Here is a 20,719-nt window from a genome sequence, read left to right as displayed (position 1 = left end):
TTCCACGTTTGCGCACTTTCAATATATAACATAGATTCTGATAAGTAACTGATCACACATGTTTAAAAGACAGAACATCTAATAACAATTTGATCTAACGTAGATGGTTTAGTGAAATGGGTCTCTGTAGAATTAAGACTACATTGTTTCTCAAGCAGATTTTAAATGGATTTAACAATGTCTTAGCTGCCTAACAGTGTAAGTGGATAGAGACATTGGAGCAATTCAACAGTTTCAGATTTCTGAACCATTTCTGAATCTTGTTGGAGAGTCTGATATTTTTCACAGTCTGGGAAGATGCAAAAGTAAAAGAGGTTAAACCAGAGGCTGGGAGTATAAATATCAGATTAACGTTTTAGTTAAAACTTCATAATGGATATTTTTTGTGGTACAGAACATTATTTTGTCCAGTTCACCATAGGGCAGTGTATTGGCTAATGCTAAGGTGTTAGAATGGGGGGTCCATGGGGGCCATGGCCCATCCATAAAATTGGCAGTACAACCTCTTGTGTGGCTTGTAGCTCCCCACCAGGTTCCAAAGCTGCCCTCACCCCAAAAACTGCAAGGAGGGCACTGGTGTGGCACAGATTCTCCAGCACTTCCAGGGTCTTCCTCTGTACTATTCTTCCACCATTCCACTGTGAAGCAAATTCCTGTTTCCAGTTGGGCGGATCGCAGCAAAGGAACTGTGTAGAGGAGGCCACGGGCAGTGCTAGAGAATCACTGCCTTGCCGGTGACCTCCTTTTAATTTTCATGGTGAGGGGGTTTCAGAACCAGATGGGTAGATCATTTTGTGGACCTGGGGGTTGGGAGGGAGAGAATAAGGGAGAGATGTTGAACGAAAGGGGCAGAGAGGAGAGGAACAGAGGCACATGGATGGAAGGGAAGGGAAGGGGATAGTTGCATGTAGATGGAGGGGAGGGGAAGGCAAGAAGGGAGGGAAAAGAGATGTACACATGGATGTAGGGAAAAAATTGCACATGGATGAGGGGAAGGGACGAGAAGAGAGGTAAGAGATGGTGCGCATGGATGGAGGGAAGGGGAAGCTAAGAGAGGGAAGAGATGGTGCACATGGATAGACGTGTAGGGAGGAGAAGGGAGGGAGTATAGGTAGGTGGGGTCTCGGGCGGATTTTTTGGGCCCCTTCCCCAAACAAAAAAAGTGTTTCACTGCCTATGGGCTAATATATTATGCACACCATTTTTCTTTTCTTTTTCTTTTCAGATGCAAGCAAAGCAGCATTTACTGCATCACCAAGTTCCTGCTTTCTGGCCAATCGTAGCAAGGCTGGCAATCATTCTGGGGAGGCTGCCGTGAAAAACGAATGCCTCTCAGAGCAAAATTATATATCACTGGCAGCTAACCAGCACCTCAGTATATCCAGTGACCTAAACCCCTTCTCCACTGGAGATGGTGAGAACATGCAGCTTATAGGTAGGAAGGAAATCTCTGTCTTTTTCATGCAATGATCTGTAAGAATGATAATGTGTATCATCACACATCCAACTCAGAGTTTGCCACCCTGTGTTGAGGAGCCTAAGGCCAGTCATTGTTGTTGGGTTATTTTGTAATTCTTTATTAATTTTCAAATCAAATACAAAGTGCAAAGACTATACAATCAATTAATACATTAAACAGCACTTATATCCAAACAAATAGTAATACAAAATACATTTCCTCCATCCCCCTCCCCTTCGGGATTTGTGTAAAAATCAATTAGGAATTAAAGGCTTATTCGATTAATCATTTTTAACAAATTCCACTAATGGACCCCAAGTTTCTTTAAATTTTTTATTATGTCCCAATTATTCAGAATTCATTCTTTCATATCTATAATATTGACAAAGAGCTTCCCACCAAAAGTAAAAGTTCAATCTGTCCCAGTTCTTCCAATTTCTTTTTATTAACTGCATAGCTACCCCTGTCATAATAAGAAGCAGTCTGTTTTTCTTTGAATCAATTGGACTCTTAGGTTGCAATAAAGTCCTAAATAAAACAATATCATACGACAGTGGAATAGAAGCCTCCAATATCCTATTAATTGTACCCCAAATAGACTTCCAAAAGTTGAGTATCAAGGGAAAATAAAACAGTAAGAGGCTCATAATTTAAAAAAACGTCTAAAAAGTGGCCTAAATGGCTACTTGGACGATCAAAAAGCCTGATCGTCCAAGTACCCATAATCAAAGCTGGTTTTAGACGTATCTAAAACCAGCTTAGGCCTTTCCCCTGCCTCTATACACACAGAGAGAAAAGAGGCGTTTTTAGAGGAGAGGAAAGGGCGGGCAGTGGGCAGGAGGTGGACTGACCTAGACCTAGGCGTGCAGCAGGTATAACCAAAACTTTAGGCAGGTTGCCTAGTCGGCACTTATACGTTTTGACTTAGACCAAGTCAAAACAGGTATAAGTGCCGAAAAGGGGCCACTGAGCTGTTCGTGGCTGCTGTGATCAATTCAGTGGCCCCAGCAACCTGCCTACCCCCTACAGCAATGATCGCGGCAGGAGAGATAGCTCATCTCCCCTGCCACGATCCAGCCTTCCCCCCCCAACAATCTGGGCAGGAGGGAGCCCAAGCCCTCCTGCCCCGCGGCACCACTGAACTCCCCAACACTATCGGGGCAAGAGGGAGCCCAAGCCCTCTTGCCCCGCGATCCCCAACCCCCCCGACCACATCGGGGCAAGAGGGAGCCCAAGCCCTCTTGCCCTGTGATTCCCAACCCACCCCGACGACATCGGGGCAAGATGGAGCCCAAGCCCTCTTGTCTCGCAATCCCCAAACCCCCTCCCCCCCAATCTGGCCAGGATGGAGCCCAAGCCCTTCTGGCCCGGGGACACCCTCTAACCCCCACCCCCCACTAAAATACGGGCAGGAGGGAATCCCAGGCACTCCTGCCCTCAACACAACCCCCCCACAACCACCCCCCGAACCCCCGATCCCCCCGAATCCCCCCGCAGCCTCCATGACCCACCCTCATCCCCAATCCCACCCCCGTACATTGAAATCGTTGGCAGACAGACGGGTGCCAAGCCCGCCCATCCGGCAGGCTAGCCATCCCAGGAATGGGGCTGGATTGGCCCAGGCGGCTCAAACCCCGCCCGCAGGTGGGACCTGAGGCACCTGGGCCAACCAGAATAGGCCCAGGAGCCTTAGGCTCCTCCTGTGGGCAGGGCCTTAGGGGAGGGGGGTTGGGATCGCGGGGCAAGAGGGCTTGGGCTCCCTCTTGCCCCGATGTCATCAGGGGAGGTTTGGGGATCGCGGGGCAAGAGGGCTTGAGCTCCCTCTTGCCCCAATAGTGTCGGGGAGTTCGGGGGTGCTGTGGGGGAGGAGGGCTTGGGCTCCCTTCTGCCCGGATCGTTGTAGGGGGGGAGGATTCTGTAACCGGTGTTGTTTTTGCCAGACACCGGTTACAGAATCCAGCTTTTAGGCAAAGGACTGGCTCCTCCTTCGTCTAAAAGCCCTTGTTTTGGACATTTGGAGCTTAGGCTTTTTTTTAGGTTGATTATATGTTATAAGTTTAGACATAGTGGTGGTCTGGGCGTTTAAACAGCTGAACGTAGAGGCAGGCCATTAAAAAAAAAAAAACCTCCTTTTGAACGTTTTTTTTATTATGGACATTTTCCCTGCTTCTACTTTCAACGTTTAAGGCCTTAGGCCAAAAGGAGACTTAGACTTTTTTTTTATTATGCCCCTCCATGTTTATATACTGCGTCCTCTCCATAATTATAGAGCTCGGCACGGTTTACAAGAGCTTAATATAAGGAAGGAACAGCATAATGGGGTTTGAGGTTGAGTATAGGGGGGAAGAGAGCATTACATTTTTGTGAATAGCCTAGTTTTCAGGTGCTTTTGGAATAGTTGGAAGGAGCCCAGATTCAATAGTGGGGCAATAAGGTTATTCCAAAGCCCTGTGATTCTGAAGAAGAAAGATTTCCCTAATTTTCCCACATAGAGGATACCTTTTAGTGAGGGGAAGGATAGTTTAAGTTTTTGGGTGGACCTGGTGGTATCAGGACTCAAGGAGTTTCAAGATAGTGGAATTAGGGGAGGGAGGTTGCTGTGTAGGATCTTAAAAGCTAAGCAGGTGCATTTAAAATGAACCCTGGAAATGACTGGAAGCCAGTGAAGTTTGGAGAGAAGTAGGGGGAAAAATGATCAAATTTGTTTTTTGCGAAGATCAGTTTAGCCGCAGTGTTCTGAATTTGCTGAAGTCTTTGAAGAAAAAACCAAGTTTGTCTCAAAGATGCTGGCGATGTACATCTCATTCTCCAAGTCCATTTCTGTGGCCATTGTGTAGCAGAAATATGCTGCTTGTTTCAATGCTCCAAATGTCTTATAGGTTTTTTAATCAAATATTCAGATATTAATTTATACCACTTGGAGGCCTGGTGCCCTTGCAAATCTGTCTGGAAACATAGGCCTGGCAAGCTATACTGATTTTTTAAGTTATGCCAATCAGGGAACCATTTCTGAATGGCCTGTTTCAACTGCAACCATTTATAACCCTGAGATTTTGAAATGCCAAATGATTGTTGCAATTGTAATAAATGTACCATTTTCCCATTCTGAATTACATCATCTAGAGCAGTGGTTCCCAACCCTGTCCTGGAGGAACACCAGGCCAATTGGGTTTTCAGGCTAACCCTAATGAATATGCATGAAGCAAATTTGCATGCCTATCACTTCCATCATATGCAAATCTCTCTCATGCATATTCATTAGGGCTAGCCTGAAAACCCGATTGGCTTGGTGTTCCTCCAGGACAGGGTTGGGAACCACTGATCTAGAGTATGTATGCCTGCCTTCAACCAATGTTTCCAGAGGATTTTAGACTCGCCGATTTGTAACTTGGAGTTTAACCATAGGGATTGACACATGGATTGTTGTATTGGAGTAGGTGTTAAATTATTAATAAATTTTAATGTATTCCAGGTGGAAAGAAGAATACTATTGTCCTTATATATTCTAGACAGCTTGATACTCAAAATATGGCAAAGACATAAAAGGTTTTCAAACAGCACTTTTTTATGTGTATAAATTCGTAATGAGAACTTTTAAATCTGCTATTTCAACAATGGAGCAAGTTCCACCCACTATTCTCATTCACATATCTTACAATTAATATGCACAGCTTTTAAAGACCCTCAGAAACACCACCTAAGACTCATTCCACTCATTGTCTTTAGGAGTTAAGTGCTGTCTCCTCATTGGGGAAAAGACCTCAGACACCCCTCAACTAAGAACATAAGAACATAAGATCTGCCATCTCCGGTTCAGACCTTAGGTCCATCAAGTCCGGCGATCCGCACATGCGGAGGCTCCGCCAGGTGTACCCTGGAATAATTTTAGTCACCTGTATCACTCTATGCTTCTCATAAGGAGATGTGCATCTAGATTATCCTTACCCGTATCACTCTATGCCCCTCATAAGGAGATGTGCATCTAGTTTACCCTTAAATCCTAGAACGGTGGATTCCGCAATAACCTCTGCTAACTAATTTCTTAGACACCTTTCACATGGGGTTATTTTTATCATAGGTCATAAAAACCCTGTACTAAAATTCTTAAATTACTTAGGCAGAAATTTTTTAAATAAGAAATAGGCACTTTATAAAAATAAGCATTTAATTTATTTTAGGGGGCAATTTTTTTCAGAGGGGGCATATCATGGGTGTAGAAGAGTTATCCAGCTAGTGCATTCACATTAGTAAGCACTATTTGGATAATGCAGGGTTAATGTGGGAGCATTTAGTGCCACCAAAATAAGAGGTGGTAGGTACTCTCAAGTTGTTATTATTATTATTATTTTTTGGAAGTCCTGTGCATTAATGGGTAAAGTTCAGTGTTAAAATGTGCTAAGCCCATATTTTAGCACATTTTAGAAAAAGGGTCCCTATATTTGTCATGTGATCCTCTCTCAAGAAGTGAGACGTTTTATACCAAACATAACTAATGCCTTAAAACATATCTTATTTCATGATTGTAGGTCAAATGGCACTTTCTCAAAGCACTGGCCATCTCATTACTCCACCTATCTCTCCAGCCATGGTCAGTAGAGGAAGTGTTATTAACCAGGGGCCAATGGCTGGAAGACCTCCAAGTGTGGGCCCAGTGCCTTCAACTCACTCCCACTGTTCACCTTATTCTGAACCACTTTACCAGACATTGTCGCAGACAAATCACAGCTACTATGGACCTAGCTCAAATTATCAGGCTGTGCTCCGAACTCAAGCCCATCATCCCTCTTCAGGAGTCTATCACCATCACCGAGCCGAGCAGAACAGGTTTGCTCCATTAAGTGACCAACAGCTTTCCAGGGACTATTTTACTAGCAGTTGTGCCGTATCTCCGTACAACCCAAGACCACCTTCCAACTACGGAACCTCTTCAAATACACAGGACACACACGGCATGCAATTTTTAAATCCAACGAGTTTTAATTATCTGAGTAATTCAGTAGCTGTCAACTGCCAAGGAACAACCTATTCTCCTGCAACTTCCAATGGTACAGTATGACATTTTATTCTTGCATTCCTTCTCTTCTTTGAAACTAGCAATCATTTTGTGCTATTAAGGAGTAATTTTATAACAGCATACTTAGGTTAATAAGGCAGGAAAGCATCTATTTTATAAAGACATGTCTTTATAAAACACTAGCATAAGTCTTGCAAAAACCTGTACCTAGAATGAAGGTGTGGGCATTATGACCCTTACTTTAGAAGTTCTATTTGTGTTTTTGGACATTTAAACCCATCATTTATACCAGTGTCTCTCATAGTGGTGTACCCTGAAGAGATTCTGGGTGTTCCATGAGAGATTCCAAAATTTGACTTTAATTTTAAAAATTCCCTTCATAAGTAGAATAGATGACGTGTATGTTGTGTACGCAACAGTCTGTCAATTTTATGAGTGTTTGTGTGCGTAAGGATACAACCGCCAAGACAAGCATCATTCTTTGTTGTGATTGGTCCTTGAAAACTAATGACAAGTGATTTTATTTTTATTTTTTATGCAGTAGTTATCCTAACTTGAGCAACAAAGCAATCAAGGCTTTATTACATATAAACATGATGGCAGATAAAGGCAAATGGCCCATCTAGTCTGCTCATCCATACTGTTTGGATCTTCTTATCTTTGCGAACTTGGATTTTCAGCTCTGACAGACATTAAATTGAAAAAAAAAGAATGATTGCAGATGATGGATGATGAAATGCGTGTTTGCTTGTCGACTACTGAGCCCTGTTTTGAGTTAATTTGCACTCAAAAGCAAGCACATCCATTGCATTGATTAGCAATTCTATTCTATCTATTTTAATTTCACCGTTGTTACAATTACCCATATATAGCTTAAAGAACTTTAAATAAATAACTCTCAAAATTTAATTTTTGGTTGGCTTTGCAATTTTATAATTTCAATTATATTGTGCCGCAAAAACACATTTGCTCCATTTAGTGTGCCAGAACTAAACAAGTTCGAGAGACACTGATTTAGACATCCATATTGCTTGGATGTCCATACCTTGATTATATAAAGTCAGAATATGAACATCTAAAACTGCAGTATGCCACTCAGCAACGTCTGATACTATAAACTCCTCTACGTTTGCCAAAAGGTGCTTAAAAAGATACAAAAAAGAAGGCAAAAAATGTCAGTAAGGACTCTATGAGTGTGTCTATCAGCTAATCACTACTGACAAACCAAACCACACAAATACCAAATGTCAATTAAGGAGTAGGGACGCTCTCAGTGTGAGGTTATTAGCGACGGGAGAACAAACTCCAGCGCTTCCACTTACAAAGACGGAGGTGAATCACCCCGCCTGCACACCATCATCGGGCGTCCCTAGTGTGCAAAATCAACTGTGCAGAATTAATAACAATAAATAAGTCACAAACAGTGAACTAGTGAGAGAGTGAATCAAACTGAAAACCCACTCATAGAGTCCTCCCCAGCCTAATCCCCAAGATGCAAAATGAAACCACAGCCAACTTAGCTTTTAAAGCGAGCCAAATGAAGTCAATGAGAATTGCAGGAGACCAGAATAGACATTGGATCAACCAGTTTCAGGTGAAACCCTTCATCAGGATCTTAAGGCTGGAGCAGAACCGGCTGGGAGGGAAACAGGAGAGCCCGCAGAGGCAACTGACCGGCTTAAAAGCAGATCCAAAATGACATCAGCAACGTCTGGACATGTCTTAGGCGGGACTAGAGAAGGACTACAATATGGATACTCAACTCCTATTTCAGAAGGGGAAGAGACATCTCTGTCCAAAATGATGAGTGTACTTGTCACATCCAGGTTACAGAAAGGTGCTCTGACTGAGCAGTAGTCCACTGGAGGGATTAAGGCAGGTCATTTATTTAACCCCCCAATGTTTGCTAGCTGCCTCCCTCGCTCCCCAGAATGTGAACCTAGCAAGGGATAACAGGCTTTGTAACAGCTTCAGGAACAATGAATGTTCACTACTAAAATCTTATTTTTTTTATTTTTTTTATTAACTTCTGATAACTAAACCCACTATCTACTATCTTCTCTGTCACTGCCCCCTCTCTTTGGAATAGTATTCCAAATTATTTACGCGAAGAATCAAATCTTAATAACTTTAAGACAAAGCTTTCTCCTCCTTGATGTCTTTGAGACCTAACTGTCCTTTTAAGGGCAATTGAGCGAAAATACTATTGGATTTAACAGCAGCCCTCCCTATTGTTTTTTCCCTAATTGGTCTCTTTTACTTTGCCTAATGTAATTCTTGCCTTTTACCTTTTGTTCTTGTTTGTCTTTGTTTTTAATAGCTTTTACAAGTTTTTATAGTTACAGTTTGGGGACATATTGTCACCTCAAACTTGTATTTTAGTTAAAGTTTGTTTTCTGTTTTTACAAATTTGTACACCGCCTAGAAGGCTGATTGGGCGGTATAAGAAATTTGAAATAAACTTGAAACTTGATTAGGCTACTTCTTTGCTCTGCATGGATATCTAGGTAGCCATTTTATAACACAAATGTCCCTGTGCTGCCACCAAGATGTCTATGTCCCTTGTTTTCCCTGTTCATACTTTGTAAAATGGATGCTTGCTTATACTGGAAATCACCAGCACATGGATGTCTGTTTCTCATGTATTTTAGAACAGGCTATATGGGAGAGGAATGGTGACATTTTTAAGGGGTGACGAGCCACATGGAGGTATTGGCAGCAGTGGCATAGTGAGGGAAGTTAGCACTTGGGACAGAGGCACCTGGCTTAGCCACCCCATGCATCCCCAGTGTACTTTTTCCTGTCGCCCCAATATTGCTGCACCCCCCTGCTCTTCCCTGCTGCTCTGATATCCCCCCCCCCCCGGTATCTCATCACATCTTCACCATCAACGAGCAGGCTAGAATACCCACTGCTCACACTGGCTCAGCCTCCCTCTGATATTACTTCCTGGCCCCGTGAACAAGAAGTGGTATCAGAGTGAGTGACGAGGCCAGTGTAGGGCTGCCTGCTCATTGCTGGCAAAGATGTGAAGAGGTAGCAGCAGGGGGCAGGGGTAGTTACATTTGGAAGTGAGGATCTTGCAATGTCTGTGTGTAAATGCCATCACTTCCATGTGTAGCTGCCCCATTTTACAAACCTAATTGTGTAAGTGTCACCAATGAAGTAGTAAAGCATCACAAATAAGTTACATAGGGTTAAGAAGAATGGTTCCCTTAATCTATGCAAAGCCCTATGAAACCTCAGAAGTCGGACTGCACATCCATAATCTGCTGTGATGCCAGCTTAGTATTATATGTTGTTTTCTGACAGGGGGAAATTGCCTTTCTTAACCCATGACCAGTATATTAGGAAGGGCAATATTCAATGCCTTTTCCATCCATGGGTAAACACATAGGTAAACTTTTTTTTGACACAAACCATTTCTATCTATCATTCAGATATTTAGGGGAAGAGTACCTTAAACCCTCTTCTAGCAAATAAGGTCCACCAGGGTATCTTGTCCAGAGTGGGTGAAATGTGATTGCACAACCTGAGCCTTAGTAAAACTTGTACAGCAGTATCCAGCACATATTACAGCCAATGAAGGTCTTTTATAAAAGCATCTCTGAGCCAAGAATTACAGTAATTAAGCCTCTGGCAACTAAAATGTGAGTCACAATTACCTGAAGTTCAGCAGAGAAATAGTGGCACAACCTACAGATTATTCAACCTTGGTAGTCTTCAAGTGAGTATGGGAGAGACAGAAGGATCTCATTTCTTACAGGATTGGGGCTCTAAATTGGTTGGGGATGGGTAGAATCTAGGGAAAGGATTTTTTTTTTTAGTGGAATGAGGGATTGCTGGTAATATGGGGGGGGGGGGGATTCTTATTATATAAGAACATAAGAATTGCCACTGCTGGGTCAGACCCGTGGTCCATCATGCCCAGCAGTCCGCTCACACAGCGGCCTTCTGGTCAAAGACCAGTGCCCTAACTGAGACTAGCCCTAACTGCGTACATTCCGGTTTAGAAGGAACTTGTCTAACTTCGTCTTGAATCCCCAGAGGGTGTTTTCCCCTATGACAGACTCCGGAAGAGCGTTCCAGTTTTCTACCACTCTATGGGTGAAGAAGAACTGCCTTATGTTCGTACGGAATCTATCCCCTTTCAATTTTAGAGAGCGCCCTCTCGTTCTCCCTACCTTGGAGAGGGTGAACAACCGTCCTTATCTACTAAGTCTATTCCCTTCAGTACCTTGAATGTTTCGATCATGTTCTCTCTCAATCTCCTCTGCTTGAGGGAGAAGAGGCCCAGTTTCTCTAATCTTTCGCTGTACGGCAACTCCTCCAGTCCCTTAACCATCTTAGTCGCTCTTCTCTGGACCCTTTTGAGTAGTACCGTGTCCTTCTTCATGAACGGTGGCCAGTGCTGGATGCAGTGCACCAGGTGAGGGCACACCATGGCCTGGCATAGCGGCATGATAACCTTCTCCAATATGTTTGTGATCCCCTTCTTTATCATTCCTAGCATTCTTTTTGTCCTTTTCGCTTCCGCAGCACATTGCATGGACGGCTTCATCGACTGTTGATCAGAGCTCCCAAGTATCTTTCCTGGGAGGTCTCTCCAAGTACTGCCATGGACATCCTGTATTCGTGCATGAGATTATTGTTACCGACATGCATCACTTTACACTTATCCATGTTGAATCTCATCTGCCATGTTGATGCCCATTCCTCAAGCCTGATTATGTCACTTTGCAGATCTTCGCAATCCTCCTGTGTCTTCACTACTCTGAATAACTTCGTATCGTCTGCATATTTAATCACCTCACTCATCGTATCTATGTCCAGATTGTTTATAATGATGTTGAAGAGCACTGGTCCAAGCACTGAGCCCTGCGGCACCCCACTGGTGACGCTCCTCCAGTCCGAGTATTGTCCATTTACCCCCACTCTCTGTTTCCTATGCTCCAGCCAGTTTTTAATCCACGTGAGTATTTCACCCTCGATTCCATGGCTCGCAATTTTCTAAAGTAGCCGTTCATGTGGAACCTTGTCAAACGCCTTCTGAAAATCCAGATATACAATGTCGACTGGGTCGCCCTTGTCTATCTGCCTGTTTACTCCCTCGAAGAAGTGCAGCAAGTTCATCAAACAAGATCTGCCTTTGCTGAAACCGTGCTGGCTGGTCCTCATCAGACTGTGTCCATCAAGGTGATCAATGATGCGATCCTTTATCAGCGTCTCTACCATCGTTTCCGGTAGCGCGGTCAGACTCACCAGTCTGTAGTGATTGGGAGTTGTGGATCATTTATTTTACTTGTCCTGGCTCTCTAAAAAATATTTGATCAAACTTGAGGTCTAGTATCTTAGGATTGCTATGGCCAGAACCCACATGATTCTCATCTACAGCAATATAAAATTAACTTTACTGCAGAATTCACTAACCCATGGTACTAAATATTGTAAGTTAATGCAATTTTCAATGGCAGCATAACATATACACACACAATTTTACCATGGGTTAGTAAAAAAAACCTTTTGGGAGTAAAATTATCTGAGATTTTATGTCAACTTGGGTACTTTTAATTGATGCACGCTAAAGGGCAAATTCTATATTATATATAGGCGATAGGCCACTCCCATTGGGAGTGACCTAAGGGATCTGGCCAGTTGGAATCTTAGGCCACTCCCAGAGCATCCCAGAATGCACTGAGAGAGGCCTAAGACTCCTTTTGGCCCAGGTGTTAAGACCTCTCCTATGGAAGGGACATTAGGCATCTGGGCCAATCAGGGCCTTAGGTCCCTCCCCAGTGCTTCCTAAGATACACTGGGAAGGGGAAGGCCCGCCATTCTGTGGAGGTGGGCCTGCTGGCAGGAGGGAATAGGCATCCTTCTTGCCAGCCATCAGAGAAAGGTACAGTGGTGACAGGGGGATCTTGAGGGTGTTCAGGGGATAATGGGGCCAATAGCAGGAGGGAGTGGGTATCCCTCCTGCCCAGGAATGTCTCAGGAGTTGGCAGTCAGGAGGGAGTGGGTATCTCTCCTGATGTGGGATGTCTTAGGGGGTGGTGGCAGGAGGGAGTGGGCATCCCTCCTGCCGAGCGATATCTCGGTGGTAGCAGGAGAAATTGGGCACTCCTCCTGCTGCAGACATTTGGTGGTGGTGGAGGAGGGGCTTCAGGGAGGAGGGAGTAGGCATCCTTCCTGCTGGCTAACTTCATGGGGGAGAAGGGTTCCCTTCCGCGGCCATGGCTGCTAAACTGATCACCGCAGGGAGATTCCCTTGTGGCAATTAGCTCAGTGGCAACGTGACTCTAACCGGCGCATATGATATGGACACTGGTTAGAGAATCAGGGTGGTTAGATGGGGTTAGGCATCTGTCCGTCAGGACAGATGCCTTTCTATATAGGATGCCAATATGTGATTCTCCAAAGTCATTTAGGCGGCTGCTGAGTCTGAGCATCCTATACAGAATCCAGCCCTAAAGGTGCCATAATTTGATTTGAACTTAAAAATCCTGTTCTTGATTTAACTTTTTTTTTCTTTATTGCTCAATGTAATTTCTTTCTTTTCTCTATACTTTTGTTTTCCTTTCACTCAATCATTTCTTAATCCTCTCTGCTGGGTTTTCAAAATCTGTCCAGTCACCCAGACAGTCCTCTAAAAAGAGGACATGTCCGAGTAAACCCATGTCCGAGTAAACATCTGGTAACCCTATGGTGGGTACAGAATTAAATTTTAAAGATTTCTTAAACATACATCATTTATAAGCAAGAAAGGAAGGATGCATAACAGTAGTTTTCTAACCAATGTGTTGCATTAGACCAGTGTCTCTCAAACTTTGTGTCAAGGTACAGTGGTGTGCCCTGAAGAGATTCCAGGTGTGCCACGAGAGATCACGAGATTCCAGAATTTTACTTTATATAAAAAAATTTCCTTCCTAAATATACACTAGAATAGATGACATATGCAAGAGTCTGTCAATATTATAAGCCCTGTGTGTGTAAGGATACAACCACCCAGACAAGTATCATTCTTTGATGTGATTGGTCCTTGAAAACTAAAAGCAAGTTATTTTATTTTTATTTTTTAAGCAGTAGCTATCTTAACTTGAGCAACAAAGCAATCAAGGCTTTGTTACTGTTTGGATCCTCTTATCTTTGTGAACTTGGATTTTCAGTCCTGATAGAAATTAAATCGAAAAAAAGAATGACTGTGGTTGGTGGGTGATGAAATGTGTGTTTGCTTGTCGACTATCGAGCCACATTTTGAGTTAATTTGCACCCACAAACAAGCACATCCATCGCATTGAGTAGCAATTCTATTTTATCTACTTTAGTTTCACCATTGTTACAATTACCCATTCATAACTTAAAGAACCTTAAATAAATAACTCTCAAATTTAATTTTTGTTGGTTTTGTAATTTTATAATTTCAATTATAATGTGCCACGAAAATCATTTGCTCCATTTAGTGTGCTGGAGTTAAAAAAGGGTTTGAGAGACACTGCATTAGACGATCCAGATGGTAACTTTCAAAAGCTGTTTACCCTGGGTTAAAGGATTTTTTTTTTTTTCAAACTGCTCTTCCTGTATACAGTAACAGTAAATATGTTATTCCACAATAGGCATATTTTTATCTGTAGTTTTGTAGAGGAAATCATGGTACAAGATTAGATTGGGGAAAAGCAACTAGGTGCTTCTTAGTCATAAGAAAAGCAGTTGCATTTTCAAAGGAAAAGTATTCTTAAAGGCATCCATGGGTTTGGCACCTTCCTACCATGAAACTTGTTCTATTGATCTATAGTGATCCTTTCTATGTCCCTCCAGCCCATAGTACAGTGCATTACATTTTTATTTTATACAATTGTTGATTTGCTACTGAAATTTTCTTTACACTCTTATTTTTCTTGCCAGGATACTATGGAAACTACTCAGAATCCCATAGGCTTGGTTCACTGGTAGACCAGCATGTTTCTGTAATTAGTAGCGTCAGCAGCATTCGATCACTCCCTCCCTACAATGACATCCACGATCCACTCAACATTTTAGATGACAGTGGAAGAAAGCAATCAAACTCCTACTATGGAGACACATCTTCCATTGTTTGTCGGAATCCAGCAGGTAAATGATTTTCTTCATTTATGTACCGTATATGGCCAAACCTTCACTGCTGGGTAATTCCATGTTATCTGGTCCAATTTCAAGGAGGGTCCCCACTTGATATCTTCCATGGATACAAACAAGTGACCCAAATAAAGGGACCCCTAATTCTGGACCTAGTTTTGACCATGCCCCTAAACTTTGGATGTCTTCATTAGAGGTCCCTGAAAAAATTTCAGAAATTTCTGAGAAGGTCGAGTGGAGAGCTCTGGACACCTTCACACTGAATGACCCTGCTATACTTCTGGAACTTTGGAAGCCATATCTTTTTCAAATACCACCTTGAGTTTCTAATTGATACATCTAGATATTTTCAAAATGCAGTTAAAAAGTTTGAAGGTTGGGAAAAGGGTGGGCATCAGGGCCGCCATCAGAAATTTCTGGGCCCCTTACTGAGCAATCCTATTGGGCCCCCAACGCACCCCTTCCCCCCCAACCCTCCCCCCCCCTTCTTCCATGGGCCGAATACACACATACTTTTCTTTGTCGCCGCACTCTTTGACCAAAAGATTTGTAAGCCTGCAACCATGTCAAGGTAGACTCTTTCAGCAGGGCCCTAACCTAACCTAAACTAAACTAATCTATACCTATCTATTCTAAACTAACATATGTCTAATACTGAACTAATAACAAACTAACAAACATCTGCATAATAAATAACTAATAAATAATTAATGCTAGTAGCTATAATTCACTTTTGAATGTAAAATCTCAGTTAAGGATTTCTTTTGACCTTTGTAGGCCAGAAGTAGATCACAATTGCACAATATTTTTTGTAACAAGTATTAAATGTGTTTTTATAAATACTGTAAGCTTAATAAATATATCAGAAAAAACTACACATCTGAGCGCATATCTGAACATACACATCTGTATGATCTCATCCTCCTCAGCTTGCCTATAGCTACATCATGCATGTTAAAAATGTATGATATGTTGATATGTGCACCTTCCTTCCTTCCCTCCCATCCATCCTCCTCAGCCTGTCCTTACACATCCACAGCTGCATGTTAATGATGATGTATATGTTATGATGATAAATAAGTGCATATGAGCACATCATTAACATGCAGCTATAGAAACAATATTCTGTACAATTGTCAATTTATAAATCAGCGTCTTCTCCCCACTCTCTCTTCCCCATTTCCCTTCAGCGTCCTCAGCCCATTCTCTCTCCACTTTCCTTCAGCGCACGCACATAAAAACAAGCAAGTAATTTATATCATTTTCATTCTATTCATTCATAGAAATTAAAGTCTAAATAATGCCAGTCACATAACAAAACATGATTTTACAAAAATAATTCCCTGCACAGTCAAGCCTGCAAGGATTAGTAGATGTCTTTCAGCAGCTCCCCTCCCTCCCCCTTACCTTTGTGGCCAAGTCAAAATGATCTACCAACAATCAAATTTTAAAAACACAAAGCACGCTGTACCCAGAGAAAATGTTAATTATCATTTATATTCCGCGGGTTTTCAAAGAGGTCAAGGCAGATGACTTTATGCAATGTCACCTCAGTAACAACTATACAAAAATAGACAAATTTTCCCCCTCCCTTTTTACTAAAACGCAATAGCGGTTTTTAGTGCAGGGAGCTGTGCTGAATGCCCCACGCTGCTCTCAACGCTCATAGGCTCCCTGCGCTAAAAAACGCTATTGCAGTTTAGTAAAAGGGGGCCATAGTGCAAAATATAGACAGCATATATAAATTCTCAAAGCAGACACATTTTCATCACTAAATTGAAAATAAAATCATTTTTCCTACCTTTGGTAATTTCATCAGTCTCTGGTTGCACTTTATTCTTCTGACTGTGCATCCAATATTTCTTCCCTTCTTTCAGCCTCCTGTATGCTTCCTCTCCTCCAGACCTCATTCCCTCCCCAAACTTTTTCTTTGTTTCACCCTGCCCCTTCTTTCTTTTTCTCTCTCTCTCACCCTGCCCCCTTCTTTCTTTCTCTCTCCACACCCTCTTTCGTTCTGTATGTCTGTCTTTCTCTCTCTCTCCGTGCCCCATTTTTCTTTGTTTCACCCTGCCCCCTTTCTTTCTTTCTGGCTTCCTGTCCCCCCCCCCCTTTCTTTCTTTCTCCCTGCCCTCCCCTATGCCACCACCATTGGGAAAATGCTGCCACCACCACTGGCGAATAGGCTGCCACAGCCGCCATCGGGAACAGGCCGGCGCCGAGTTTGCCCTGCTTCTCTTCCCCGTGGGGCCGACCAACTCTCACCACCCGACGTCAATTCTAACGTTGGAGAGGACGTTCTAGGCCATCCAGGCAGTGATTGGCTGGCCCAGAACGTCCTCTCCGATGTCAGAATTGACGCGAGTGGCGAGAGTTGGTCGGCCCCACAGGGAAAAGCAGGGAGAACTCAGCGCCGGCCTGTTCCCGATGGCAGCGGTGGCACTCAAGTGGCTAAAGAGCCGCAGTTTGCCGGCCTAGGGAGAACACTGGAGGGTGGCCAGATGTGCACCCCCTTAGGACATAAATCCGGGGTGGGGTGGACCGCCCCCCCCACCCTCCCCCACCTTGGTATGCCACTATCTGTACCTCACTCCCACCCTATGACCAAAAATTCTCCTTTCTTCTATTCCCCATGTACACTAACATCTCTTTCCCTCCCTTCCTCTCTCCCAAGTCCATGCCTTCTGTGCCAAAAACCCATTCCCTCCCCCACCTCAGCATCTCTTTCCCTCCCTTCCTCTCTCCCAAGTCCATGCCTTCTGTGTCCAAAAACCCATTCCCTCCCCCACCTCAGCATCTCTTTCCTTCCCTTCCTCTCTCTCAAGTCCATGCCTTCTGTGTCCAAAAACCCATTCCATCCCCCACCTCAGCATCTCTTTCCCTCCCTTCCTCTCTCCCAAGTCCATGCCTTCTGTGTCCAAAAACCCATTCCATCCCCCACCTCAGCATCTCTTTCCCTCCCTTCCTCTCTCCCAAGTCCATGCCTTCTGTGTCCAAAAACACATTCCCTCCCCCACCTCAGCATCTCTTTCCCTCCCTTCCTCTCTCCCAGGTCCATGCCTTCTGTGTCCAAAAACACATTCCCTCCCCCACCTCAGCATCTCTTTCCCTCCCTTCCTCTCTCCCAAGTCCATGCCTTCTGTGTCCAAAAACACATTCCCTCCCCCACCTCAGCATCTCTTTCCCTCCCTTCCTCTCTCCCAAGTCCATGCCTTCTGTGTCCAAAAACACATTCCCTCCCCCACCTCAGCATCTCTTTCCCTCCCTTCCTCTCTCCCAAGTCCATGCCTTCTGTGTCCAAAACGCACTCCCTCCCCCCTTTTGTGTTCCGCGTTTGCCTCCCAGCCCATCTTTGCAACTTTCTCAGCAAAACGGAGCTCGAGCCGAGAGCTTGTCTCCTGCCTGCTCTGCCGCGCACAAATAGCCGACTGGAAGTATTCTCCGACGTCAGCACTGACGTCGGAGGGCAGGCTTTGCTTAAGCCCTCCCTCCAACGTCAGCGCTGACATCGGGGAACACTTCCGATCGGCTATATGTGAGCGGCAGGGCAGGTAGGAACAAAAGATGAGCCTCGCGGCTCGAGATGTATTGAACTCCGCGGGTTCACCGTCCAGCTCTCTCCTGTGCACCTGGGGCGGCCCGCCCCCTCCCTAGACTTTGGCCTAAGACCCTGGGTGAGCCCGGGCCCCCTGTCAGCTCCGGGCCCCTGAATGCAGGACTGGTAGTACTGCCCTGATGGCGGCTCTGGTGGGCATACATATATTTTGGAGGAAAGGCAAGAGAGAGGAGATATGATAAAGACATTTAAATCCAAACGATTCAGAAAAATGTCACTCACCAGCAGTGGGTTACTTGTCTAAGATCCAACATTGAAATTCTGAAACAGGTGGAGAAAAAGCCTCAAAAACGTTTTAAATATGCAGCAATCATTAATGATTCACAGCTGACATTCTTTTCTTATCATAGGCAAAAAACTCCCACCCGCAGCACAATGTAAAAAGATCTGAAAGGGAAAACCCCACTACTGTGCACAGTATATATTTTTTTTAAAAACTTTTAAAATTTTTTATGAATAAATATATGAAATATAAAGTTCTAAATGCAACATTGCTGAACAAGGAAGCAAAATACTTAGCTCTGGCACCACAGGACAGAACTGAAGGAACTCCACCGGTATGAATTGCTACTTCTTTTTTCAATTGCTACTTCTTTTTTCAATGGCAGGCAAAAACTCCCATAGCACACAATCAAGTCCACAGCAGAGCCAAAGCCTCCAACAAGCACTTGTTTCACCAACACATTTGGTTTCTTCAGGGATTCTCAAAAAGCTTCCAATAGCCACAGTATTCTCCTTTAGAAGTTCACCAAACAGCTTTCACAGCCAAAAAGTTAAACACCAGCTTCAAACGTGCACAGTAGTGGGGTTTTCCCTTTCAGATCTTTTTACATTGTGCTGTGGGTGTGAGTTTTTTTTGCCTATGATAAGAAAAGAATGCCAGCTGGGAATCATCAATGATTGCTGCATATTTAAAACGTTTTTGAGGCTTTTTCTCCACCTATTTTTGAATTTCAATGTTGGATCTTAGACAGGTAGCCCACTGCTGGTGAGTGACATTTTTTGGAACCATTTGGGGTTTACTGTCGCTACTCTTTTTGATCTTGAGAGACATTTAAATACCTACATGGCATAAATGCTCATGAGTTGAGTCTCTTTCATTTGAAAGGAAGCTCTGGAATGAGAGGGCACAGAATGAAGTTAAGAGGTGATAGGCTCAGGAGTAATCTAAGGAAATACTTTTTTACAGAAAGGGTGGTAGATGCATGGAACAGTCTCTTGGAATAGGTGGTAGAGACGGAGACTGTGTCTAAATTCAATAGAGCTTGGGATAGGCACGTGGGATCAGTTAGAGAGAGGAAGAGATAATGGTTTCTGCGGATTGGCAGACTGGATGGGCCATTTGGCCTTTATCTGCCATCATGTTTCTATGTTTCTTTGCCATTTGACTCAGCCCAAAGTGGTTGAGGCTACAAATGCATAAAAACTTGGGCAAGCTTTTACATAAGTGAGCTGTCAAGCAGCACACGCTAAATGCTGAGCTGCCCATAGGAATAGAAGGAGCGGCTCGGCATTTAGCATGTGCTGCTCGGCCCATTAGCTAGCAAAAGGAGCAACCGCAAAACTTAATTTTTTTTTTTTTTTAATTTACAAATCAACTTACAGAAAATATCTTCTGATTTTTCCGCTTCAGATATGCAAACAGCGATATCTGCCTCATCATCCCAGTGTATGTATGGAGCTTCCAATCAATATCCTTCACAGGACGCTTTGGATAACAACACACAGACCAGTGAACTTAGGGAGCTGGGGTCATCTTTACCACCAATCACCACTGTCTTTATGGGAACTGCAGCTGGAGGCACATGAACTGACAAATGTGTTTTCTTAATTTCAGTTTGATATCATTTCCCTAAAACGTTTCCAGTGGCTTCATCTTTAAATGCCAACAGTAAACTAAAGAGAACCTAATGGTTATCTATTAATTAAATATAAAATAAAGAACCACTGATATAGATCAAAATGACACTGTGGGTAATTTTTTCTCTGGTTATTATTTAAACGGGAACAAGCCTCAGATTATGGAGTATCTTTCCCATTCTGGGGTTTCTTCAAAGAGAAAGACAATTCTTTTCTCTTACTCCTACTTACATCACCGGCTTGAACCCATCCTCCCTACCATAACTAAAACCATTAATTTATTCTTTATTTCTTAAATTATTTTATCTCCTTACTTAATCATTAATTATTCTTCATGCTTCAATTAATCTAATTGAGATATATAAATCCTAAAAACCTTTACAATTCATTAATACTTCATGTTTGAAAAATTTCATTAAGACACCTCACAGTTCATTTCAACACTCAAAACTGACAGGAAAAATTGTTCTAGTTTTTTAAAGTGCACTGGTGCTTCAAAGTGCTTTATAGAAAGTGCTTTAGTGCTATAAATTACTTCAATGCATCTCAGAGTTTAAAGTACTTAGCTTGTGCTCTTTTAGAAGCCAAGGCCGTTGATTAATACTTTCAGTCTTCCGACGTGGCCTGTGTTTCGCGGGATAGAGTTACATCCCCGTTTTGC

General features: G+C 43.3%; 1 protein-coding gene across 1 annotated transcript in view; it reads left to right on the top strand.

Annotated features, from left to right (window-relative positions):
* Positions 1-20,199, top strand: part of RFX6 (regulatory factor X6) — a 117,425-nt gene extending 97,226 nt beyond the window's left edge. The window contains 4 exon segments of the mRNA XM_033937575.1: positions 1,226-1,435; positions 5,986-6,504; positions 14,376-14,609; positions 19,832-20,199. Of these exon segments, the coding sequence (XP_033793466.1) occupies positions 1,226-1,435; positions 5,986-6,504; positions 14,376-14,609; positions 19,832-20,007 (1,139 nt within the window). The 3' untranslated portion in view covers positions 20,008-20,199.
* The last annotated feature ends 520 nt before the right edge of the window (positions 20,200-20,719 follow it).

Source organism: Geotrypetes seraphini, chromosome 3 (genome assembly GCF_902459505.1).
Source record: "Geotrypetes seraphini chromosome 3, aGeoSer1.1, whole genome shotgun sequence".
Taxonomy (NCBI): domain Eukaryota; kingdom Metazoa; phylum Chordata; class Amphibia; order Gymnophiona; family Dermophiidae; genus Geotrypetes; species Geotrypetes seraphini.
Note: the sequence above shows the minus strand (reverse complement) of the source record. Positions and strands in the feature narration are given on the sequence as shown.